The sequence below is a fragment of the Corvus hawaiiensis genome, chromosome 23, assembly GCF_020740725.1.
Source record: "Corvus hawaiiensis isolate bCorHaw1 chromosome 23, bCorHaw1.pri.cur, whole genome shotgun sequence".
NCBI classification, from domain to species: Eukaryota; Metazoa; Chordata; class Aves; order Passeriformes; family Corvidae; genus Corvus; species Corvus hawaiiensis.
Genome location: NC_063235.1, coordinates 7,466,768 through 7,493,140, shown reverse-complemented (window position 1 = coordinate 7,493,140; position 26,373 = coordinate 7,466,768). Strand labels below are relative to the sequence as shown.

Here is a 26,373-nt window from a genome sequence, read left to right as displayed (position 1 = left end):
GAAATCCAGGACAAGACCCAGCTCCTCTCCAGGCTAGCCCTAAAGGGGGTCCCCGTCCTTCTCCTCTCCTGCAGCAGCAAGGCCTGAAACAGCTACAAGGACTGAACTGCTCCTGGCACCCACAGCAGGCAGATTCCCGACACCCTGCTCCCATTTTGCTCAGACACAGGACCCATCTTGAGCCTGGTGCAGTTTTATTGCTGGCACTGCCAACAGTTCCATCAGAGAAAAGTGAATTTGTCAGTCAGGCTGCAACTGTTCCTCCCCCCACATTTCAGAGCATATCCCTCCTCTGCTTCCTCAACCCAATCCTCTCACCCAAATGACAAATAAAACTCATTTTCTGGGTCCTTCTACCCATTTCCACCCACAATTCAAACACTCAGCTTCCAACCACTCACTCCAAGAGCTGACCCAATTAGCTGATTGCCAATTCCAGCTATGGATGCTCATTGCTTTGTTACAGCAGAGCTGCCTCTTAAAGCAATAATTTATATCAGACAGGATTTGAAATGAAGAGGCCTCAAAAGACCTTCGGCTGAAAGGTGTCCAACAGGAATTTTTAAGAGAAGAGTTCAAATGGATTCTGAAAATAACAGCCTGGTTTTCCAACTCTCCCTTAAGGCCTGCAGCTTGGAGAGCAAGGAAGTATTTGGGAGGTTTTGCAGCAGGAACCCAGAGGAAAAAGTGAGTTTGTGAGATCCTTTAGCAAAGGAACATCTCAGGGTCCAAAGGCTGGTGTTGGACACGCCATGCAAGGCAGGGAATGTGCTGCTGCTGACACGGGAACATCTCGGGAGGTCTCTCAGTGACTCAGGCAGGTGACCTTGGCTCTGCCCGGGGCCCCCGGGCTCCACTGCTCCGGCCCGGGGCCTCTTCCAGAGCAGCCACAAGGCCGGATGGGCTCGGGCAGCTTTGTGCCTCTGCTCACCCACCTCTGGCTTCTGGGTTCAGCAGGGACCTCACCAGGATTTTACAGCTTTGCTGTCTCTGACAAAGCCCCTCAGACCCTCGGACTGCTGGAGCAGCTCTGCAGGATGTGCTTCCCTCCCCTCCTCCCAGGCAGCTGCTCCCATCCCCACCCCAGCGCTGGCAGCTCCAAACCCTCGCGCCACTGACAGCTCTGAGTTCCCAAACCCGGATAGATTAACTCAGCACTGACTCCGTGGCCACCACAGCTCATGGGCCACGTTCTGGGCTCCCCAGCCCCCTTCCCACTCAAGTTTTCGGAGCCTCTGTTCTCTGAAGAACAGACAGCACCTGGCTCAACCAGGCCACCCTCCACCCACCCGCACAGAGGAGAAAGGTAGAACAAAGCCACCACGATTCCCCCAAACAAAACACACCAAGAAAGAACTAGAACAAAGAATCGTTTAATCGCTTAACCCTTTCTCTTCCAGGGACCAGAGAAACAAGTTTTCTGCTCCTTCTAATGAGGGCAGTAAGGCTCGTGTGTTACCTCTACAACTGCAGGGGCAAAGTTTACGAGATGATCATCTTTAGTACTCGAAAAAGCGAGAAGCAATGGTCACTGCAACACTAAGAGAATCCTAGAGTCTCCTAACGGAGAGCCCATTGCTAGAATACAAAAATAAAGGAGGCATCCCTGCATATCCCAGGCTAGAAAGAGTTAACCAGAAAGAGCAGGAAGAAGCTTTCCCAAAGAGGGGGTTGAAGTAAACAGCAGAGGTCAATAAAGCAACATCTTCTCCTGACTTCCCCAGCATGTTTTTTTCCTTCACCAATAAATACAAATTCCTCGTTAACAAGCAACAAGCAGGTAATCTGCCCACAGCAAGGGGAAAAGGGGCTAGAGGCAGAAAGATTTTTCTCTCCCCTTCTCTCCTATTATTATTAATCTTCTTTTTTTTAACCAAAGCAGCCATTAAAAACAGCAACCCACTTGCAGAGGCAGGGAATCTGGTTGCTTTCACACTGCAACTGGCAGGTAAAAGAGCTGCACTGTCTCACAAGGGTAAAAAAACCCAAAAAATAGCTGCCACAGCAAAAGGTGAATGGGGAGGGAGAGGTCTGTCCTCTTCAGAGCCTTCCATCTCAGTCTCTCAGTTTAAAAATCAAAGTCTGCAGACGTCTACTGAAAGCTGAAAAAAATGTCTGAGTGGGAGGAAGAGAGGGGGGAAAAAAAAAAAAAAAAGAAGATGCATCTAGTAGGAAGCCTTAAGCAAAAAAAGAAAAGGGCATACCATGTCAGAAAGTCACCCAAGTGAGGAGAATTTTCTGCTGCCTCTGGGTTTGGAAGAGCAGCAAGTGCCAGGGGTGCACCCCCAGCCAGGTGAACTCAACAGTCTCAGGTACTGCGTGAGAACAAACAAACCTGCCCCAGGAGCTGAGGGACACCTGGCCCAGGTGAGCTCTGCCTCAGCAGCAGAGGGGAGGCTGGTCCTGCCACCACAGCTGGGCAGAGCACACGGGGAGCTGGTCCCTTTGAGGGGCTCCCACAGCACCGGGGCGAGCTCGGGCTTCACCCTGGGACAGAGCAGGCGAGTCTCTGTCTGAGGGGCACCCTCAGGTCCCAGTTCTCTCTCTCTCTGCAGGGAACAGTCCTTGGAGAGATGCTGCCCGCTGACCTCTCTCCCTCCTCGTGTCCAGGACTGTTCTGGAAGGCAGAGGCAGCCCTGGCTCGGGCAGCCCCGCGCAGCCGCGCTCGGCAGCGCCTGGCAGCCAGAGGCAGCCAGAGGCAGCCAGAGGCAGGAAAGGGAGGCCTCTCATCTTTCCACGGCAGCAACAGGAAGACCAGGGATTGCACCACATGGAAGAACAGCACACACACATGCGCGCACACTCCCAGACACACACCTCACACCCCTGGGACCACGGCTAACATGTTCAGACCTTCGGCAGGAAGAGACACGAGACAGCGCAGAGCGGTTCAGATCTCCAGGGGCTCTTTGGTCTTGGTTGATAGTCCTAGAAAAAAACAACCTCCAGAGGTGGTTGTAGCACAGCTGTGTAAGATCTGTGGGGTATTTAGTGTTTGGCAACTGCAAGAGGGGAAACAGGGCTGTGTGTTACAGGAGGGGGAAGGAATGGAAGTACAGTGCTGTGTTTCCAGGTGTGCTCCTGGCTCTGCAGCCAGTCAGGGCGTGGAGAGCAGGAAGAGGAAGGAGGGTTCCTGAGAGGACCACGAATCCATCCAATGTTACACCAACAAGGAGGCAGGGAAGGCCCACCTTGGCCAAGACAGAGCAGCTGGCTGCACAAAAACGCTGCTTCTGACAACTCCAGACTGTAGCTGCATCATTCACGCGGTGACAACGTTCTCAGCTCCCGCACAGGTGACACGGAGAGGAGAAAGCAAACACAGCTACACACCTTGGGCAATGGAGAGGTGCTGTCACCTGCCCGCTCCTCAGCAGCTTTAGCTACACAAGTCCTTGGCCTCTGATCCAACCTGTGCCCATTGCTGTCACCTCCCTCCACGGGCTCAGGGACCACAGGAGGGAGTATCAGAACTGGGCAAGCTCGTCCTGCCCCGTGGAGCTGCTGCACACACCCAGTGCCTTCTCTGATCCCTCAGCTAAGACAGGGGGACAAGACAGGCAACCTCCAGTCCTCAATACAGCACAGCTACATCTGCTGACGTGTCTGAGATGGAAGCCAGAAGAAAGATGTTATGGGACAAAACAGGTGTTTCATGGCCAACAACCATAAACCGGGGGCCTCTAGACAGGCTGGTAGCACAGTCAAGCCTTCAAAATCACTGCAGTAAATTCATTCCATAACCCCTGCCCTAGGTTTGTATTTTATTCAGGAATTTAACATCCCCCCTGCAATGCAGGCAACAGCCCCTATACCAGATCATACAGCAGCTCTGGAAAAATAATCACCAGTTACACTGCTCACAGACAACTCAAAGACCCCTGTTGGGACTAAATTCCACTAAAGGCAAACCCCGGACTGCACTGCCGGGGAGGAGGAGGAGGAGGTGATGGTTTAGAGACGGCCGCTCCTGCCCCTGCCAGCTTGTCCTACCCTGTGCATAGTGCGAAACAGTGCAGTCATTCACCAGAGAAAGTTCAGGACCAAGGAAACTCGGTTCCCTTTCAGCCAAACAATTAGAGGAAGGAGAGGCAGTTCTGTTTTAGCTGGGCCGGCACTGGACTTGCCCCTCTGAGCTGTCTTCATCATCTGAGCCTCCAGCCCCACCACTGGTCAGTCCTGTGATCCGGTACCCCATGTTCAGCAACATCACCTCCAGCGGGTCCGCGTTCATCCGCCTCTGGTTGGCTTGGGAAGCACCTTCCATGTCCACGACCACGCGGCCGTTGAGGGTCTCACTCTGCAAGACACCGAGGGACAGCACTCAGGACCAAAGAGGGGCTGTTCCCGCTGCTGCAACGGGAGAGCCCAGTAGGAAAAGACAGCAGCAAAGAGCATCCGACGACACGGGAGGCTCTGACTGCAGCTCTTACCTCCGGCCTGGGGTTCCAGAGTCGCACAACCGGGTCGATGCCGCTGGTGGCCAGGAAGCAGTAGCTGGGATGAGGCTGGAGACAGTTCACAATGGACTCGTCTCCCTGCAGCACACGCACCAGGTTGGTGGTTTCCTTCTCCCAGATGAAGAAGGAGCCGTCGTCCGAGCCGCTGACGATGTACTGGGCATTGCTAGGGCAGAGGAGCAGAGCCTGGGTCACACTCAAGAGCCAGGCTCCAGCAGGCTGAGAATCTCACATGGCTTCTACCATCAGCAGGCTGACACCCCTCACACTTACAGATCCACGTAAAGCTACCCATGCTTGTTCCCTGCATCCCCAGGAGCCCTGTTTTCAATCCCAAATGGATTTCTTTAGTGCTAGCCCAACCAGGCCCTCTGTGGATCTGCTCCTCACCAGCTGCTCATGCAGCCACACAGGAGGAGGCTTCCCGCCAGCTTTTCCCAACCCTCCAAACCAGCGTCCGTGTCATTTCATGAATGGGAACATGGGGCTACACGTGAGGCTTTATCCCACAGAACAGAGCACCCTGCTGCTGCTCACTGTGTCCTGCACCCCTGGCTACCACCTGCCAGCATACCTGCCAAAGAAATTGGCCTCTTTGATGTCTGTCGTGGTGTTACAGTGGCCGCAGTATCGGAATTTGTAGTCGTAGCTGCGCTCCCTCAGCACCATCTCGTCCTCAGAGATGGAGTCCTTGCGGCCTGTGGCTCGCAGCCGGATGGGGCCTCCCCCCTTCTTGTCTTCAGCTGGAAGGACAACACGTTTCCCTCAGCACCACTGGGGGAGTTCTAAGCAAACAGCACCCCAGGAGACCCCAGCAGCCTTAGAGAAGAGTTAAGGACAATTCCAGCAGGGAGCTGGGCTCAGAGCACGAGCTTCCTTCCTTCCAGATTATCTCCTGGCTACATCAGACTCCTTTTATCACACTCTCACTCAAGAGCAAACCAGGACCAGGCACAAGGAAAGAACAGGCTCAGGCTAGTTTTTCTGCACAGCAACAATCAATCACTCTCAGAAGTTGGAGCTTTACTTCAGAGGGGCAGTTTAAGGAAGAAAGTCCTTGTGTGCTCATTAGGTTTCAGTGTAACCTTGGAGAAGCCCAGGAGCAGCAGCACTCACCGTTATCACTCTTGGAGAATAGGGCAGCATTGATGTCCCTGTCTAGTGCATCGCAGGCACTGCTGTGTGCTTGTTCTGGAAACTTCCCTTTAAAGTCATCCAGACACTCCAGTGCTTCTGCCACGTACTTGAGTTCAAAGAGACAGCGGGCAAGGCGGAAATGGGCCTTCAGGTGGCATGGATTTAGGGATATGGCCTTCAAGCAGTCCCTCAGAGCATCGTAATGGTCCCCATCCCTGAGGAAAAGGGAGTGGTGGATTAGCCAGCCCAAGCAGCAACAGCAAACATTTTCCACTGCTGTTTCCCAGCCCTCATTTCACTCCACAGCTTGTTGTTTCCAGCTCTCTACACAATCCCACACCCCAGGAGCTCACTAACAGCATTTGCCGTGACTCGGGGGCACCACCTGACCCAGCCCAGCCTCCCCAAGGCCTCTGCAGACGCCCACAGGCAGCTCTGGGATGTGACCACACCAGGCTGCCCCGCCAGCCCTGACCTGCCATTTTAAATCCAAGAGAGCAGAGCTCCCTGCTGCAGCACATTTCGGGAAGTCCTTTGAAGATGGAGGATGCAGCAGCCCTCTGGCCAGGCAGCACAGCCCTCCCGTGCCAGGCGGGCTCCCTGTCACAGCTCAATCGTGCCCCTGTGTGGACACACGGCACAGCTCCGGCCCACGGAGCCCCCGCCAGGAGCTGCAGGACCTCCCACCACAAATGCACAAATGTCTCAAGCAGGAGCCTTTTCTCACCTTTATAGGAAAAAATCCTGGAGTTTTAGAAGTGATGTTACAGCAGGCTGGGCCGTACTGGGTATTTGTATCCTGTTTACAGCCTGATTCCCCGAGCTCAGGGCTGTGGGGATGGGGCTGTCTCTGGCTGTGCTCTGGGAGCAGGAGGGACTTGTTGAGCCTGCTATGGTGCTCAGCTCAGGCTGGCAGGGCAAGGCTGAGTGCCCAAGGCTCCATTTGATGGTTAATAATAATAATGTTTCATACCTGTAACCTACATGCCCCACTGTGACTGCCCCATCCCTGGAAATGTCCAAGGCCAGGCTGGACAGTGCTTGGAGCAACCTGGGATAGTGGAAGGCGTCCATGCCCATGGCAGGGAATGGGATGAGATGAGCTTTAAGGCCCCTTCCAACCCAAACCATTCCAGGATTCTGTGCACTGTACCTACCAAAGTCCAAAACACCCCCAAGGAGATGATGAATTTGCAGAGCAACAATTTTAGATCACATGAAACCCTTGTCAGGGAAGCACAGGAAGGCTCAGGTGGGAAGGGACCACTGGAGGTCATGCAGGACGCCCTCCCTGTTCAAACAGGGCTCCCTACAGCACATTCCTCAGGATTGTGTCCAGTTTTTAAACACCTCCAGTAAAGGAGACTCCACACCCCCTGTGGGGAGCCTGTCCCAGTGCTCTGTCACCCTCACAGTAAAGAAGCTCCTCCTCATGCACAGGTGGAACAGGGAAGAGGTGTCCCAGTGACTGGACTTACTAAGGGGAGCTCCAAATCTTGCAGGAGCATGTTTTGCAAACCATTCACCCTGCAGCTCCCTCCTGTCCAGGTGGGTATTGGCCACTCCCCAGCACAGCAGAGGGTGGAATGCCCTGCCCATGAGATCTGCAGCAGGAACAGGGCTCTCCAGGGCTGCCTCTGCACACTGCCAGGGTTAATTCAGGACACGCAGCAACAGGCCCCTTTCAGTCAGAGAAAGAGGGAATGCAAGTTACCTGTTAGGGTGACAGACAGGTGTCTCACACTTGCACACCTGACTGGGCTTTTAAACTGCTCTGCCACCCTCAAACATCCTTCAAGCTCAACTACCAGCACTGGCAGCCCAACAGACTGGTGTGAAAATGGACATGGTGGGATGTAAAGCAGGCTCTGACTTCTCCCTTTGTTACAGGATTGACTCAGCTTGTGCAGAACTAGAAATCAGCTCAGTACTGCCAACGTGGACTGCTGAAAGCAATCCAGAGGGGGATGCAGTTGGCTTTTAGGAGCAAAATTTCAAAGGGCAGCCTTAGAAGTGCTGGAAAATATGAGCAGCATCTTAAGGGAGATGAGCAAGGGGAGGTTAGGAAATTACAGACCTTCATTTTTTCTTGCTCTCTCTGTTATTTAGAGAATGAGGCCAAAGCAGGACCTGCAGGGTTCTGAGGGTGGCCTGTACCTGTTCCAGACATCAAGAACACCTCAGAGACACGTGGTGGTTCAGCCTGGGTCACTGTCTGCCTCTCCTCCTGCTCAGTGACATCCCAGCCATCTTCTCCACTCTCCACAAACTATTCCTAGCAGAAAAGTGCCCCTTTTCTGCACCTGGAAGGTATCAGCTCAGTGCTATTTAAATCCTACCCCCTGCATGCCACAGAAACCCACTGTGTCTATGTTTTTCACATCTTCCTGCTACCCAAAACTGTGGCAAAGCAGTAGCTGACACACTGAAAGGTTCAGATGTGCCAACACCCTTCGGGAAAAAGGATTCCTATAAGAAAAATGTCATTCATGAGATCAGCACTCAGCTTCTGTGTTCCATCCCTTAATCCCAACCTATTGTTCTTCTCCCTCTGAACACTGAGGTCTTTTTGAGGCAGCTCCCAAATCTCTGCTATTGCAAAACAGCCAGTAGGCCAGTTACCAACAGTCACAACAACTGCTGGCTGCTCTTTATCTTGGCAAGAAGAGAGGAGAATTCATACTGGGGATTTCAGCAGGGACAGGAGAAGGATATCCTCACAAAGCAAATGGAGATGAAGGACCACAGCTATTTTAAATATGTTAATGGCAAGTCATGCTACTCAGTCTTACTCTGCTCAAGGGGACAGGCACTAAAATAACTCAGCTGTATCTTGCAGATGCAGCTCTGGCCACTGGTCAGAGCAGACATTACCTACTGCAGAGGCTGACAGGGTGTTTTGCAACCACCAGGGCAGAATCCCCTCCAGACTGCCAGGATCTGCCACCTCCCCAGATCCCTCCCAGAGGTTTGTTTCCAGTCAAAGGGAGTGTGGGTTAACTGGGGTAACACAGGAGCCACCAGGTCTAAGTGTCTGCAGTGTGAGGTACTTGGATAAAGCAGCAACCAAAGCCACCCCAGCAGCCCTAAAACAGCCTTCTGTCAGGAGATGTTACAAAGCACAGTCACCATTACGTCATGTGTTGACAGCAGATTTAAGAGCCCTTCTTTAATGCAGATCAGAACCACCCAAAGACACACAAACACCCTTGGAGACACCCAGAATGCTGTGAATCAGATGTGGATTTGGGGTTTCTTTTTACACAGGAAAGGGTCAGGATTTCACTCAGCACATCAGTAGGTGCAACAATGGGCTGCTACCAGCTGTGCTCCCCAGAATCTCTCCAGCACAGACAGCTGTGCCATCCCTTTGAGCCAGAGGTGCCCAACTGTGGCTCAATCTGATAACCCCAACCCCGCCCTCACAGAGGGAAACCAGGTCCTTCACCCAGGTGGCCCCTGGGAGTCACCCATGGCGGCACTGCCCCCTTACCACTTGCGCTTCATGTAGGCAGCAGCTCTGTTCCCGTAGAGCATGGCGTTGTTGGGGGCCTTCTGCACAGCTTTGCTGTACAGCTGGATGGCCTGGGTCCACAGCTGGCACGCAAAGGCCTCGTTGGCTTGCTGCTTGATCCTCTCCAGGTACGGGGGCAGCTCCACTTGGGGGCTGCAGGGGAAGAAGGGAGCAGCACAGGTAAGTTGTACATCCTTAACTCCAGGTCAGAGTCTGCAGTGTTTAGTTCCAGCTTAGCTAATGCTTGCTGGACTGGCTAATAAAAGATTCAGGAAAAGGCAAAAAGGGACTCTGGACCTGAAGAACCTGAGTTTAAGAGAAAGGCTTGGTTTTGACTACAGAATTCCAGAATAGTCTGGGTTGGAATACACTTTAAAGCCCATCTCATTCCACCCCCTGCCATGGGCAGGGAAACCTTCTCCTATCCCAGGTTGCCCCAAGCCCCATCCAACCTGGCCTTGGACACTTCCAGGGGCAGCCACAGCTTCTCTGGGCACCCTGTGCCAGGGCCTCCCCACCCTGTGGCAGTCTCACTACATCAGTGTGACCATCATTTGACTGTTTCCATTTTTTCTTCATCTACAGAGACACACTCCAAAATGAGCAGTGGGTATTTTAAGCATCGGACCTCACCAATACATCTTTGTTTTGACTGCATAAACAACATTTCCAATCCTCTTTTAGCAGTGCACAACAATGCAAATGCAGAAGCATCTGAGCTCACCAGGCCCATGCTCCGCAACCCAAAATTCCAGCCCCATTCCTGCTGCCGCGGTGGAGGGGCCATCTAGAGGAGAGGAGCTGAAACATTCCACAAAGTGACTTTGGAGGAACCCAGACTACCCATATATGGTATTAAATAAATGCCTCGACTTAGAACCAAGTCTCATCAGCTGGAAGAAAAACAGCCAGCAAGATGTGCTGCTGCTGCTTCGCCCCAACTGCATTTTGCTCTTAAAGAAAGAAATCAGCAGGAGCAACAGAAGAGGCTCCATCCAGTCCCAGCTCCCATGCCAGGAATGGCAGTAGTGATTCCAGTGTTGCTGTCACAGAACAATTCTGGCTGCTTTGGTTCAGTTTGCAGCAGGGAAGTGCCCAAAAAATGGCAAAGGGAAGCAAGGTCCCTTCACCTGGCAGCCTCTGCCACTATCAACACACAGTTCCTGTGGGCCAGGAAGCAAGCACCACTCAGGACACTTTGTTTCCAGGCCTGAAAAATCATTTCTTAGTTTTGTCCACCTTAACTCATCATAAGAGAGGAAAAATCCTCACGGACAATTTCCCCCAGGATGCTCTTGCCCGGTCTGACTCCCTTTCACAGCCCAGGCACCAGAGGCCAACACAGCCCCGAGGACAGAGGCCACTTGGCGATCCAGGAGCAGGGAAAGGGGATTTGCACTTCACACCTTTTTGGCAGCACCTCACCCTGGCGAGAGGCAAAGGACAAGGACAAAGCCAGAGAACCCCCTGGAGGGGCAGTTGTGCCCTCACCTGATGTGTGCCCTCACCTGATGTGTGCCCTCACCTGATGTGTGCCCTTCCCTCGGACAAGCGGAAGCCGTTGCTGTGGAGATGGATCCCATTGGACACTCCATTGGTAGAGGTTTTTCCATTCTGCACTTCTGAAGGTTAGAAAAAGAAATATACAACCATGCTAAATATCAATGCAGATGATACAAACTCAGGGTTTATTTTACAGCAGGGCCAAGCCAACACGACAGCCCCACTCAGAGCAGAAACAAAACCTCCGTAACTCCACCTGCTCCAGCCGCCTGGATTTGATTTGTCCTCTTATATTTACTACTTCTTGTATTTACAAATCTCTGCAGTGTCCTTTGCAATACAATTCTAGATCAGAAAACCAGACACACACAGAACTAAGAGCTCACACACAGCAAGGGCTTCGACTGATTTTAGGCCATAGTTGGAGTATCATTAAATCCTGGAATGGTTTGGGAGGACACCAGCACCTCAACCACTGACAAAGTCTGCTTAATCCCTGAGCACAGCTTTAGGCACTCTCAGCTCACACACACCCCTCTCCACAGGTCACTTCTGCCCTCACGTTTTGTCCCTCTGCAGAAGGATTTTGGAACTCAGGGTATGAACTGCAATGCACAAACAGCCCAGCAACACCCACACCTGGCTTCATTTTCCTCCTGCACCCTGAAAATGAGTCGTGTAGCACAGAACTTCACTCTGCTGTTCACTCCCTTTGTGACAGCAGCACGCTTACCCCCCGAAGTGTGGCACTTCTTTGGGAGGAGAAAAGTGTATGGTCGCTGTTTGTACGTCAGATCAAACAAATAGACCTAAGGAAAGGAAAAAAGAGCATGAGACAAGTCTGCAAAACAGAGATGCTCAAGTCAGAAATAAAAAAGGGCTCAGTGGGTGCACAGTTCCCTGTTTGTGTTTGCTATTTCCAGTTTTCTCACTGGGAATCTTGTTTATAGATGGACACACAAGGGATGGCAGCAGTAACTGGGGTGTGTCCCAGGCCAGCCCAGTTCAGAGAATAACACTGAGAAACAGGAACCTGGTCTTACTCCACACCTGCAGAACTTAAAAGATGACCTGACCACTGACCAACCTGCTCAGAAAGCTTCATAGCTCACTCGAGCAACTAAGATATTTCAATTAACACAGTGATAATGAAGAAACCAAACACCAACTGACACAAAAGAGGCGGGACACTGAGGAAGAGACTCTCTAAGATGGAACCAGTATTTCCCGAGAAACTCCCAGGGCAGTCCTGTGAAATCCTGATTTACAGCTGTACTGGGACAGGAATGGACAGCCCAGGCCGGACCCACGGCTCACCTCCTCCTAAAGGGAGTGACTGCACATGTGAGAAAGAGCTGCAGAGGACAAGCACAGTGCAACCTGCCCACAAGCAAAGGTCCTGTTTAATCCACGCTGATTAATGCTGTCAGGAGGATTTTCTCATTCCATTGATAGGCTTTACAAAAGATCCATGAATATCACCCAGAGCTTAAAATTAAAGCAATCAATATTCCAGGTGAAGGCCTTTGCTTCTCCAAGTTCCTTATTCACTACATTCTATTACAGAAGCAGTTTGATGTTTCAAGAATGAGTTATGAAATCCTTTCTAGGTCAACAAAGGTCAGTTCCAGAACTGGTTTTGTTTATTTTCTTTCTCCTCTTCCAGAGAGTGAAATGTGAATTGGAAAATCACAACAGAACATAGTTTAACTTTGATCAGTGACAGCGTAACGAATATATCCCTAATCCCAAGTATTTAGTCTGAATTAATCAGAAAGCAGTTTAAAATCAATCACATTACCCAGAGAGAAGCTGCTGTACCTATTTTCAAGAGCACACAACAATGTCCAGTGACCCAATGTGAAGCTTTGCTGCCTCCTTACCTGCTCCCCTCCCATGTTGACCAAGAGCTCGGTGCCATCGGGGCTGAAGGTGACGTACGTGGCCACCAGGACCCTCAGCCGGTTGTTGTAGTCTGGAAGCTTCACCGGGAGGTGCCCTGTGAGGAGGACAAGTCCATAATTATTGGCTTAACTGTTGTCTTTGTTCTACCCTAGCTGCTCCCTTTTACAAGAGCAAAGCCATGGAGCACAAGCACCTACGGGATTTTCCATTTCCCACTGTTTATTGGATCCCTCCATGAGGAACCAGAACACGCACGGTGCCTTTTCACAGGTTCCGGGTATCGATGCCCCATCCCTGGCAGTGTCCAAGGCCAGGCTGGATGGGGTGTGGAGCAACCTGGGACAGTGGAAGGTGTCCCTGCCTATGGCAGGGGGTGGAACAAGATGTGCTTTAAGGTCCTTTCCAACCCAAACCACTCTGTGATTCCATGATTCCAATTTTGCACAGCCACCTCCACATGAAGACAGGAATTGTAACTGCCTTGTTAACAACGAGCCTGCAGAACCCAGCAAATCTCAGTTTTAGGGATTCACTAGGATTTGGCTTTTGTGATTTGTGGCCATCTGCAAATACCTCCATCCTCAACCCCCTAATTAGGTTTCCTTAATAAAGCCCTCAGCACAACGAAACCAAAGCTCCTAAATATTCAGCTCACACACAGGTTCTGTTCTTCAGACAGCAGATGTGTTGCATGACCAATTCAGGGGACCTGAGGAATCCCCTAGTGGGACTCATCAGGAGCAGGACTGTCAGAACTGGTCTGCTGAACATGCTGGTCTGAGCTATTTTTTAAAAAAAGAAACAAACATTTTGGGGTAAAGGATAGTAAATAACGAACACTGGAGAAGAATGTCATCTAGATTGCTCAGATACTGCATCACTGATTCTTTATCTGCAGGATGAGGACAAGTCACTTCTGTGCCAAAAAATTTTGAACAGCAGCTTTGCTGGGACCAACTCCAGGAAAGCCTTTAGAGCCCAGGTTATATGCAGTCCTTGACTTTCCAGTAAGAGTGACAAAAACTCATTTATGCTGGACAAGAAGCAGCAAGGCTAGCTCACCACTCCAGTGAAACAACCTGCAACTCCACGGAACATCCCACAGAAGAGATCCTCTGAGCAGGGGGTTTGTGTGTGATGGGCAGAACTCTGCCTCTTCAGGCAGTGAAGTCCCCCCAGTCAGCCCCAGTGCAGGGCCCATACCTGCCACGTAGTACTGAGCCGCCCCGTCCGGGAGGGGCTTCTGCCGGTCACAGAACGTGTGCACTCCAGCTGAAGGACTCTGCTTCATGCTCTTCCTACCCACAGAGAGGAACAGCCTTATTACAACCACAGTATTCAACTGCTGGAAGCCTGATCTACACCGGCTTTTCTTGTCCACCCACGAGGACAAGGCCTCCTGCCCACACAGCTGTGGGGTCACCAGCCTCACACCACCCTGATGTACTCATCAAAAAGACTTTGGGTGATAGAAAAAATGGAGCAAAACTTCCCAGAAACAGGCGAGTGCTGGATCCCTGCAAGTCCCTCTTCCCATCAGAGCCCTGGCCAGATTCCTGCACCAGAAATGTGCCCCCAAAGCCAGGGGCTGTTACCTGTGGTTGTGGATCATGCGGATGTCGTAGAGCCGCACGAAGGGCCCGCTGGCCCCCACGGCCAGGTAATTGTTATCCTGGGGGTTCACTGTCAGGCACTTGGCCTCCACCAGCTGCCCACAGTACTCAGTCAGGTCGATCAGGACCTCGGAACGTTTGCTGTTCTCCCGCAGGTCGTACTGCCTGCAAAGGGATGGGAGTGGGGCAGACACGTCATGGGGTAACAGCAGGAACAGACTCATGGAATGTCCTGAGCTGGGAGGGACCCACCACGATCATCCAGCCCAGCTCCTGGTCCTGCACAGACACCCCAACAATCCCACCCTGTCCCTGAGAGCATTGTCCAAACACTCCTGGAGCTCTGGCAGCCCTGGGGCCGTGCCCATTCCCTGGGGAGCCTGGGCAGTGCCCAGCACCCTCTGGGGGAAGAACCTTTTCCCAATATCCAGCCTAAACCCCTCCTGACACAGCTAAGAGAGATGACACCAAGGACATGAACAACAGTCATTGGTGCCACAGGTTACTAGAAGCACCTCAGTTCAACACACACTAGGCCCCAGTATCAGGATAATCATTAAAAGCAGATCTATAATGTGCACAGATTTATTCAAGTTCCAAATTTAACTCCCAAGTCATGACCTGTTCCTTTCCTGGCCACCCTTTCCAGCAGTGAGGAAAATGGAGGAGCTGAGGAGAGTATGTATGACTCCCCAAGATAAATCTTTCCAGTTTTAGGGAAGGCAGAGACGAGTTTAAGGTGTTTAGTACAGAGACAGCCTCTCTTCAGGTCTGTGCACAGCACACATTGTGATGGTTCCCACAACCAAACCAACTGGAATCCTGTACCTGATTAACCCATCTTCTGCTGCACTCCAGAAGGTGTTTGGCCACATGGGAGCCGTGGCAATCCGCTTCACTCTGTTGGTGTGATCTCCAAACATGTGCACGGTCTCCTTGACAGTCAAGTCGTGGACGTGCACCTTGGAATCTGCAGCTCCCGTGATGAGGACCCGATCCCCCGAGTGCGGCAAGAACTGCGGGAGAGGGATGGGACACTCAGGCTGGAGAAGCACCGAGGCTGCTGACATGGACACCCTGGCAGTCATGGAGCAGGAATTCTGCTTCGGGAACATGGGCTAACCCATGTTATTCCCTATTACACAGACAGCGTGCACACTCAAGAGTCACCAGCTACAGCAGGACACAGGAGAGTGTCTTTGTCACACATCCCACTTTGCTACAACCATTTCCTTCCAATTCACGGAGAGAATAAGCCTGGGATCTGCATAAACTGAGTGCAATATTAGATTTAATCCCTTTTTCCCCATAAGTAGAAATATTAAACTTTTTTTGGGGGAAAACTGCTTGCAGGAAAATGTTTCCCAGCAAGGATTTATCCTTCTGCTGCTCAGGTTGCTGCTTCTGTTAGCTGCTCATTCCTTCTAACCACATACCTTGACAGAAAAGATGTTTGCAGTGTGTCCTGTGTGCATAGAAAGGAGTTTCTTGTGGTGCAGAGGATCCCACACAATGGTATGCTGGTCATCAGAGCCAGAGGCCAACAAGCTAAAAGGAACCGGAGACAAATATGCACCATGAATTCTTCTGTTCCACACCATGCCCGGGTCCGTGGAGCTGTTTGACCGCAGACATCCATTAACTTAATTCAGCCCTAAGCAGCCCATTTCCTCTCTTCCTTCAGCTCTCTGTCCTTGCTGCTCACCGTGCACCCATCCCTTCAGCCAGGTCAAGGAGCTAAAGCAGACAAATAGCCATTCCACGGAAAACACAGCTGACTGAAGCACCTCACCCCGATTCCGATGGGAAAACAGGAGTGTTTGCTCAACAACAAAATGCGGGGCCTCCGCCTTCCTTATTACCCTGGCTGTGTTAACTGCTCCACATCATCCCTGAAGCCCAGCCAAGGCACTCATTCCCAGGCTCCGGATGTGCCCAGGCAGTCCCAGGGCTCATGGGGTGAACCACAAACTGCTTTTTAAGTGCAAAGCCATTGCAAGGTGCTCTTGGCCTTGTCCATCCATCTGCATCTGAACCAAAGGAACCTGGCATCTGCAACTCTCAGCTCTTTTGAACTTAGATCTCCTTGTAGCCATTCTCTTTCAAGCACATGAAATTTTCACTGGTAAATAATTCTGAAGAGTATCAGAGGGCAGACTTTGCATGTTGTAAGAGGCATGTCCAGAAATACCCCCTCTTCCTTCCATCCACTCATTTCTCATGCAGAAACTCTTCATTCCACTTGGTTAATGGAAGTGGCTCTTTAGTTTCCCTCTAAAACTGCAGAGGGGTGAATTCTCTACCTCCTTGCCTCGGATATTTGTCCCTCAGCAGCAGCTTTTAACAGCACGGTGAAGGGGGTGGGGAAATGTCACCACCAGCTGGGCAAATCCTAAAGATCCATTATAATCCATAATACCACTTAAGAGAAGAGAAGCAGCCTTCAGTCTCCACTTCTTAGTCTGACCATTTCCCTTCTGAACTCACTAAAGGGGCATTTCTAATAATATCCAGATATATTTAACAAAATAAAGCTTCTTTTGAAGCGTGAGCTCTACTACAGCTCAAATTCTGAGCTTGAGCTCCACTTTACTAGAAATGGGAAGCAGCTGCTTATGATAAGATGACCTACATCCTACTCTTGGGAAAACCTGGGGTTATGGCTTTGTTGATCCCCCAAATGAAGCCACATACTTACTCTCCTTTTTCATTCCATTCCAGACAGTTGACACACCCAGAGTGACCCTGAGGGAAGGAAACAAGGGAAGATGGTATTACTCAAACTTCAGATTTATCAAACAGAGCTGTCCTAAGACAAGGCCACAGCAAGCTCCCCACAAATAACAACTTGTTCCAACAAAAGCAGAGTTCTTTATTTTTTTATTCCAACCCTGCAAAGAACTCCACACACTTGGTAGATAAGCTCCTCCAGAAAAGAGAGACATGCTAGAGCAGCTGGGGTAGAAAAGGCAAAATGAAACAAATAAAAAAAGGTAGTGTTGAATAAAATGGCAGTTTAGTCTCAGAGGCTACAGCTGAAATCCCGCTGTACGCACGGAAAGGTGACTTTGCTTCCAAAGCCCTTGGCTAGGCTGACAAATTACGTGTACAGGCACTCTGGGAACACAGGGAAAATGCACTTTTGATAGCTCTGTTAGAAGCACCTTGCTGCTGGGTGACTACATCATCCATCTTCATCCACATTAACCAACCTGCACCAGGATGTGGGGGAGTGTTGAGCAGCGTTTGATATGGGCGATGTGACTGAAAAGGGGGACAAAAGAATCCTTTTCTCCCCCAAATCAAGATAATTGATGTGTTAGAGGTTGGCTCAGTTGGGTAGAGCAGGGTGTTGATAATGCCAAGGTTGTGGGTTTGACCCCCAGACGGGCTGTTCACTTAAGACTTGGCCTCAATGATCCCTGGGGGTCCCTTCCAACTCAGAATATTCTGTATGATCTTAAAATCTTTTCTAAGGTATGTCAGAGTGCACTACAACCTGTTCCTTAGAGATCCCATTAGAGCTGAGTATGCTGAACAGCTGACAATTGTCTCCTTCAGGGATCAGTGCTGGGATTAGGTGATGCCCACCCTGCTAGGGTTCTCCTGCAGGCGCACCAGGTAGTGCAGAAAGCTCACGCAAGCTCTCACTGAGCTACTCCTGGTTCTAATGCAGTTTGGGGGACCAAGAAATCAGCATTTACCTCACAAAAGTGAATTTCATCCCCTCCTGCAGTGAGGTGCACACCAAGGAGCTGGTTTGCTCTCTGGACACTCACCTGCAGCTCAGCCTCCAGCCCGAGGCGGCGGATGAAGGGGTCGGTGACGTGGTAGTGGCGCTCGAAGCCCAGCGCTCCCCTCTCCTGCAGGGCCAAACAAGCACCACACTGACTACAGCAAACACAACACTCCTTTTGCCCTTCCAGAGAAGATTCTTCAAGTTTAAAAATCACCCCAGGTACTGGGGTGCCCACAGGTCCTGTACTGTAGTAGGAGTCACAGAATCCCAGAATGGTCTGGGTGGGGAGGGACCTTAAAGCCCCTCCAGTGCCACTCCCTGCCATGGGCAGGGACACCTTCCACCATCCCAGGTTGCTCCAAGCCCCGTCCACCTGGCCTCGGACACTTCCAGGGATGGGGCAGCCACAGCTTCTCTGGGCAACCTGTGCCAGGGCCTGCCCACCCTCACAGGGAAGAATTCCCTCCCAAGATCCATCTAACCATGTCCTCCTTCAGCTCAAGGCCATTCCCCCATGTCCCACCCCTACACATCCTTGTGACAAGTCCCTCTACAGCCTTCCCATCCTTTGAACATCTCCAGGTGGGCAGATCACAATCTTTGCCCCTGAACTGATTTTAACCAGTGCCAGGCTCCAGCTGGGGAGCCAAAACCAGCTCTGAGAGGCCCACACTGAGGCAGAATGAGCTGACCCTACTTTGGGCCTGAAACAGAAGATACAGAAGAACTTGGGATTGCCTGTTATTACCCCTTGGCAAGGATTTCAGCAGGACCTCAATCCTGAGGACAGCAGAACTGGAGCAGAGCTGCTCAGGAGAACTCTGCCATTGCAGAGCCTGTCCCAAGGCACCAGCACCATGGGGCAAAGAAGTGGGGAGTGCAACTGGCCAGCTTCCTTTAGGGATGGGCTGTTCCTCAGCGAGGGAGCGGGAGCTGCAGAGCCACGGCACAGGCTGTTCCAGAGGGATGGGAACAGCTGCCACAGAACTGCGTCAGTACAAATGAAGGTGAAGGAAAGCAGGACAGTTGTTTCCCCTGTGATCTCACAGGGCTCACAGATGCATCAGCAGATGGCTCTGATGAAAGAAGGCCAACTGCAGAGGCAGGAATGAAGGAGAGGGAATGCAAGTCAGATTCTGGATGGAACATCTAATGTCCAAGGAGATTCTTCCCTAGGACTTGACCCAGCTGTGGTCCCATTCCAAGCCACACTCATCAACTTAATCCTTCCTCATCAGCATTTCGAGGTGGGAACACCAATGTCAAAATCACCCTGCTGGTGCTCTGAGCACATCAGCAGTCCCAGAGCAGACACACAAGTGCTGAGTTCCCTTCCCAGCCCAATGTTCAGTAATGAACTTCACACACCAAAAGCTATTTGAAGACAAAATGGAGACAGACATAAAAGGATTGGAGGCAAAACAAACCAGGCTTTTTGTAGGAGCTTCCATGACAAACTTCAAACCCCTTGATGTATTTTTGTGGAGAGCACTCCTAAAGCACTGCAAGGTGCTGCAGGTACAGTTCTGTGCTACTGCAGCCTCAGTGGCTTTGTGAGGGCTGTGGGGTAGGATATTGCTTTTCCTACAAGGAACTGCCTGACTTAGCAATCTTTCCAAGGTCACACATCAAAGTCTGACAGAGCAGACAGTGTGAGACAGTCCCAGGCTAAGGCTCAAACCACAGAACCAGCCCTTCCTTGTTAGGGCAGCAAAATAAATCTTTGCACATGGATTAAATTACAAGTTTATAACCGAGTTTGGTACCAAACTGCAAAGTGAGCACTCGAGCTCCCAGTTCCTTATTCTGGCTACTCACAGATCCTTTTCCTGAATGCTGATTATCAGCAAAGCTGCAAATGATTTCAGGCCTCTGAGTCCAAGCAATAATTGCCTATTGTGTCTGCTGCAGCCAGTCCTTTCACGTTGATATTCCACAAATGCAGCCATCAGATGACTGATCCCACCACTGCACAAGTTTTTTTTTCCCTACACAAAGGAAGCAACACAGCACTCTCTAAAGAAAAGGAGACAGAGAGGCTGTGACAGAGATCATTAGCTTTACTACAGTCAGAAATACCTCTGATGGCAAGATCACACAGGGAGAACACAGAAAGCAGAGAGGGAAGCTGGCTAAGGGCCTTTGTGGTGCCCAAACACAAGCAGCTCTATTTCTCCCTTCAACTCAAAGGGAACAGAGCTGCTGATGGCAAACCAGCCCGGGGAGAGGAACTGTGCTCCTGTCATGCCAGACTTCATCCCAGATCTCCATTAAGGACAGCGACAGGTCCTGCGTGTTTGTTCTCCTAAGCTCCTTACAGGGCTTATCAATATGTAAATAACAGAGATCTCTTCCCAAGGAAAGGCAACACCAGGAGTTTTTCCCAATCCAGCGCTGACTCCACCTCTCTCCACCCAACACCACAGGGCTCACACGTACCTTGATCTGCCTGTGGATGATGTCTCTGGTGATGTTGGCTTTTGCCATCTTCTTGCAGTGGGGCAGACGAAGAGAAGCTACGGGAAGAGCTGCTGTGCATCCAAGCATCCCAGCCGAGCCAGGATCCGCATTCAGTTACCTGGACAGGACAGGAGGGACACAGGCAGGGACACCACACGTTAGGCCACTCGCAGTGCCAAGCTCTGCTTCCCAGAAATAGTGGTGGCTAAGAACTGAAAAGTTCGGAATAAAGGCTCCTGAAGGAACTCAAGGAACGGACAATGGAAGAACAAAGAATGTCTGACTCAAGGCCATTCCCAGTTTGTGGAGAAATTCATGATGAGCAGAATTCCAGGACTACATCGGCCTGGAAAATCCATGTTCCTATCCCAGCAAAGACCCTGTGGGTCCAGGGCAGTGTCCTATCCCAGGCTTCCTTCCCACCATTCCATGACCACTCACGTCCAAGGTCATGTTTCCCAAACTCTACAACCAACAAGGGTTACACTGTGAATAAACACAGCATCGGTGCTTTTGGCCACCTCTTCTCTCTCCTTTGCTACATCGGATTATCAGCAAAACAGCCCTAAAATAGCCAAAAGGGCATGAACGTTCCCTGGAAATCACAACAGCCAACCACGAGGTGACAACTGAACACCTAATTACCTCAGCAAGAGAAAAGGGGTGACCAGTTAAAATTGAATTTCCAGGAGAAATTAAGAGTTTTGCACGCTCTTAATGGAGTTTAATGTACTAACCTAAATAACTGAAACCCCATGGAATTGGCTACTCCTGCTAAAAACCATTCAAATTGCAGAGAGATGGTCACAACCCTGAGCTGGACAGGCTGCCTAGCAAAGGATCAGTCAGTCCCTGAGAAATGCTGTAATTCCCCCAATTTCCATCCCACAACCTGGCCCATTTAGATATTTCTACAGCTCTCTTTAAAAAACCAAAAAGAATAAAAATTAAATTTCAAACACCCATTTTGTCCTATGTAACCCTCTAGTTTTAAATCCTCTTTAAAAACATTTCCAAGCAGAACAAGCCAAAATTTTCCTCTTCTATATCAGGAAATGCTGATTCATTGAAACAAGAGCATTTCACAGAAACGCTGCAACAAACAGGAGTCCTGGCAAACCTCATCTGATTCTCTGCTGCCACAGGAGGGCTCCCACTGGCCCTCCTGTCCCACCCTGCCATGGGCAGGGACACCTTCCACTATCCCAGGCTGCTCCAAGCCCTGTCCAGCCCAGCCCCAGACACTTCCAGGGATGGGGCAGCCACAAAAACAACAACTTCCCTCAGGAATGACTCCCAAGGACAGGAAGGGGAGGAAGCAGCAGCATCTGGGCACAAGGGCAGGTGGATCTGCTGACTCTGCAGCTCCTGAGAAGTTTCTGAGCTGCTTCCCCAAACTTCAGGAGAGACACTGAGGGGCTGGAGCATGTCCAGGGAAGGGAACAGAGCTGGGAAGGGGCTGGAGCCCCAGGAGTGGCTGAGGGAGCTGGGAAAGGGGCTCAGCCTGGAGCAAAGGAGGCTCAGGGGGGACCTTGTGGCTCTGCACAAGTCCCTGACAGGAGGGGGCAGCCGGGGGGGAAATCGGGCTCTGCTGGCAGGGAACAGGGACAGGAGGAGAGGGAACGGCCTCAGGCTGGGCCAGGGGAGGCTCAGGGTGGGCAGCAGGAACCTGTGACCAGTGACTGGTGGCAGTTGCACAACCTTTTCCAGGGAAGTGACTGATCCACTAACCCCAAGTCCATCCTCAAAAGACACAGGGACAATATCCCAGCACATCTCATGCCTCAGTCTCATATGCAGCCTTCCACTCCTCTTACTGCTTCCCTACAACATTCCCAGCTCTGCCCACAGTCTCCCCTCTCCAGGCAACATCCAGCTTCCTCCTCTTCTTCCCTGCTGGGCAGATTTCCTGTCTTCCTCTTTGAGAGCAAATGAATTTTGTTCTTAGGACCCCAAAGAACTATGCCAGGGCCAGGCAGGCTGTCCCCTCCCGACTGACAAACACCCCACTGCTCTTTTAGGAGTCTTTTTGTCACATTTCCTATCTCTACTTGTGGCTGATTTCTAATCAGCTCCTTTCTCTTCCAACAGCACCAAACAACCTCAAGGACACATGTGAAAAAATGTGTGTGCATGGAAAGGCCCAGATCTCCCATATTCAGCCATAATTAACCCACATCAAGAAGCCAACTTAGAGCTAAATAAGTCACTGCAAAACCATTAATACCCTATAAACCCACTGTATGAACAGGATGCCCAGAGGGAAGGAATATCCAAACCCCCCAAAACCACCACTCCTTAACAGACCCGAATTCCCTGGTTTTTCAACAAAGGCTCCTCTGTGCCAGCATTTTCTACCTTGTGGAACTCTGACACCCACCCTGGCCAGGTGAGAGCAGCAATACACAGGAGCTGGCTATTTCTGGGAGTGTTTTTGGGATTATTGATGCATTGTGGAGCTTCCCAACTCTGGACAAGTCACTGCTGGCTGTGGTAACTCAGAGGTGGCCCCAGCAGAAAACACTGTAGTGCAGGTCTCAGGAGATCAACACATCTTAACTTTACTTCTTAAAAGACACAGGTGAGGAAAACAGGCCTTGGGTAACAGGCTTGGATAAAACCCAGCCAAACAGGAATGAGGGAGTTTAAGGTGTCTCTCCATCCAGGAAAGTGCTTGATTTGGCAACTGGATGGTGTAAAATGCTCAAAAGTCTCCCGGATCTTGTGCCTTTGCTTGGCCAAGAAGGCTCCAAGAGCCTTTCCTCCTTTCCCTTTGCTATTTGTTGCTGCTCAACAGGTATTCCACAACTACAAAGGCTCTGGGAACCTTTAAATTATCATGGAATCACAGACAAAGGATTAAGAAGCCCAAACTCTCATTCCAGATCACATTTTGAGCATTAGCCACAACTGATCCCAGTCCCAGACTCCCAGCTCCCATGGATATGACAGTTACCTTGTTCAAATATTAAATAAATAAAATAAATATTAAGTGTTCTTAACACTAAAGACTATTGACCCCACCACTGTACAGATCCAGCCTCCAGTTACAAACTGACCCTGGAACAAAACACAAAATCTCCCAAGATTTGTAGGTCTCCTGCAAAATACAGATAATAAAAATCAGACAAAAATAAACTGTGCCTCCCAATTTCTTAGATACAAAGGCTTCCAAACATGAAGCCCCTCCAAAGAGCCTGTCTTTGTCACCACCAAAGGAATTGGAAATTCCTTGGAAATTTCCACCATGGAAATTGGTAAAGAATGTTCCTCTTTAGGCAAAACCACTGTGCAAATTCTGCTCTAACCCATTCTTGCAGCTCCTGGCTTTTAACTAACCCTGCACAACCAGCTCCTGGTGGAATGAGGGATTAAGCCCCAGAGCAAGGGACGGTTTAGGATAAATCTGCACTGCTGCTGCCAGGGCTGACTCCACAGGCAGCTGCACTCTGGCTCCACGCAAGAGAGGATCCCATCCCTCCCTGCCTCTGAGAGTGTTCCAGGCCAGGCTGGACAGGGCTTGGAACAGCCTGGGCTGGTGGAAAGTGTTCCTGCCACTGCAACAAGACGATCTGTAAGGTCCCTTCCAACCAAACCATTCCATGATTCCGTGACTTCTTTGGGGTTACTCCTTAGATGACACCAGGGCACATTTCTCTATCACCCTTCAAGGACAACTTTCCCTCATCCCTCACTGCTCCAAACCCACCTGGAACACCCCAGACAGGACAAAAACCTGGGATCCAGTAACAGCTGTCACCTCATCCAGTGACAACCTCTTCTCAAAGTGCTCCCTGGAGCTCACAGAGGATCAGCCCACCTGCAGCTCCCTGCACTTTCCTCCTGGACTCTCCTGCTGCTGCCACACAAAACTCCAGGGCCACAAACAGAACTTTCGCAACACTTGGCCTTTAAATCCACAGTCAAAAATTAACAAGGCACAGATTTCTGTGGGCTCCAAATCTGGCAGGCTCTGTTTACACTGACAGTCATTTAAAAGCCCCTTAAGCTCCTGGGAAAGTACACTTCCAGAGGGTACTCCAGGGCATGGGGAGGAACACTTGCTCCAGGTCTGGAAACAAAGCCTTAACAGTGATAACACAAATAATTCCATCAATTAAACACCAAACACTCCCACCACAGCTTGGATTTGGGGGATTGCTCCTTTGCTGGATTGTATTTCCCTCTCACGGAACCACCTGAGCACCTCCCACCCACAGCAACACAATGACAGAGACGGGCTCTGCACAGGGGGGTCAGAGCCCCAGCCCCCTTTGGAAAAGCTCCATCCACCCCAAGGAACTCCACAAAGCAGCAGGCCTCCTGAAATCAGCAGTTTTAAACAAGCAATCCAATTCCTAACTGCTTGGATGTGCTCAGGTTTCTCAGGCTCCAAACTCAAGGTCATTGGGAAAAAGCAGCACGCTGCACACCACGAGCCTCTGGACACACAACTCATCCCAAGGGAAGACTCCTTAGACCCTTCCCTTCAGCATCTACGAATCATTTCACCCATCCAAACACCACCCAGAACCCACCTCAAGAGGCTTCTTTATCCTCACAACTTATTTCCCTGCTTTCTTTACCTTGACTTTCCAAGAGGTCACAGATCAAATTAAAATATATACATGTAGATAGGAACTTTTTTTTTTTTTTTTTTTTTTGGAAACCTGGAAAACCAAGAGGGAATGACCTGGTTAGCAGTAAACACCTTGTTAAAAGAAGGTTTTGCTCCAGCTGAAGGAGCTGTCAGGAGCAGCAGTGGCTGGCCAGGACAGATGGCTGGAACAGGGAGCCAGGAGAAGAGGTGAGATGTGAACCCTGACAGAGCCAGCACGAGGGGACTGTCAGGGAAACTCTGACACACTCAGGCCACACGGTGCGTCCAGCTCAGCCCTCCCACTGGAACCCTGCCTCTCCCTTGATCCCCAGCTGACACATCCACGGGAAAAAGGGAAGATGCCAGGTAACACCTCAGCCCAGCACAAGCAACATCCCAGTGCCAAGTCCCACATGGCCCAGCAGCTCCAGGAAGGAGTTTAACTGGCAAAGGAGGAGAGGCTGATCCCCTCTCCAAGGAAGGGGCTGCAGGCCACCCACCAGGGCAGAGCAAGTTTCTGTGAAGGCTTTAGGAGGGGACAGTGGGCAGAGAAGGGAGCAGAGCAGGGTCACACCCAGGAAAGGGGAGAGGAATGTGAGGACAGGGCAGTGCCAGGGGTGGGAGGGGAAAGAGAAGCCAAAAAGCAGGAGCTGTACCTGGCAGGGGGCGGTACCAGCAGATGATGCAGGGCTGGGGGGGAAGAGGGGCCGGGAAAAATGGGGGTGAGGGGCTGCATAAAGGAGAGATCCTTAAAAGGAGTCAGACTCCTCGGGGGAATAAGGGGGCACCTGACAGAGCCTGGGGTGCGGGGAAATGTCAGGAAAGGGCGGTGAGGGGGGAGAGCTGAGAGGGAAAGGGGTACATGCGGATGTAGCTGTCAGGGAAGGGGTTTGAGGAGTACAGCTCAGAGGGAAGTGGGCACAGGGCGGGCAGCTGACAGGGAAGAGGGTAGAGGGGCACAGCTGACGGGAAAGAGAGTACGGCTGTCAGGGAAGGGGCAGGAGGTGTGCTTTACTGGGGAGGGAATGGGGGGATGCAGCGGATAGGGAAGGGGGCACAGCGGGGAGAGCTGACAGGAACGGGGCACCAAGGGCCGGCTGACAGAGAAGGGGCCCAGCAGATGTAGCTGCGAGCGAAGCGGGCACAGGGTGTAGCTGACAGGGAAGGGGGCACCGAGGGGCGGCGGGCAGGGAAGGGGATAAGGGGGGGTGTCTGACAGGGTGGAGGGGCCGCGGGGGCGGCGGGGCCCGTCCGGCCCGCGGGGGCCCGTTACCTGTCAGGCCTCCCGGGCGCGAGCGCAGCGGGCACTGGAGGTTGCGAGGCTCCATCCATGCGGGGCAGAGCGGGACGCAGCGCAGGGGCTGCGGCGGGGCCCCGGCCGTGCCCCCCGCCCCCGGCCCTGTTTACCCCCGCCAGCTGTCCGGGGCTGCGCTGCGCCCCCC

The 26,373-nt window shown here is 51.4% G+C and overlaps 1 protein-coding gene across 1 annotated transcript; it reads right to left on the bottom strand.

Annotated features, from left to right (window-relative positions):
• Positions 1-1,357: 1,357 nt before the first annotated feature.
• Positions 1,358-26,373, bottom strand: WDTC1 (WD and tetratricopeptide repeats 1). The gene is made up of 16 exons (XM_048327094.1): positions 26,205-26,373; positions 20,311-20,449; positions 17,912-17,995; positions 16,831-16,877; positions 15,569-15,680; positions 14,961-15,148; positions 14,115-14,297; positions 13,723-13,817; positions 12,498-12,613; positions 11,348-11,423; positions 10,637-10,733; positions 9,091-9,264; positions 5,577-5,812; positions 5,035-5,203; positions 4,434-4,626; positions 1,358-4,300 (listed from the first exon to the last, which is right to left on the bottom strand). The coding sequence occupies exons 2-16, from the start codon at positions 20,416-20,418 to the stop codon at positions 4,103-4,105; spliced, it is 2,076 nt and encodes a 691-aa protein (XP_048183051.1). The 5' UTR covers positions 20,419-20,449; positions 26,205-26,373; the 3' UTR covers positions 1,358-4,102.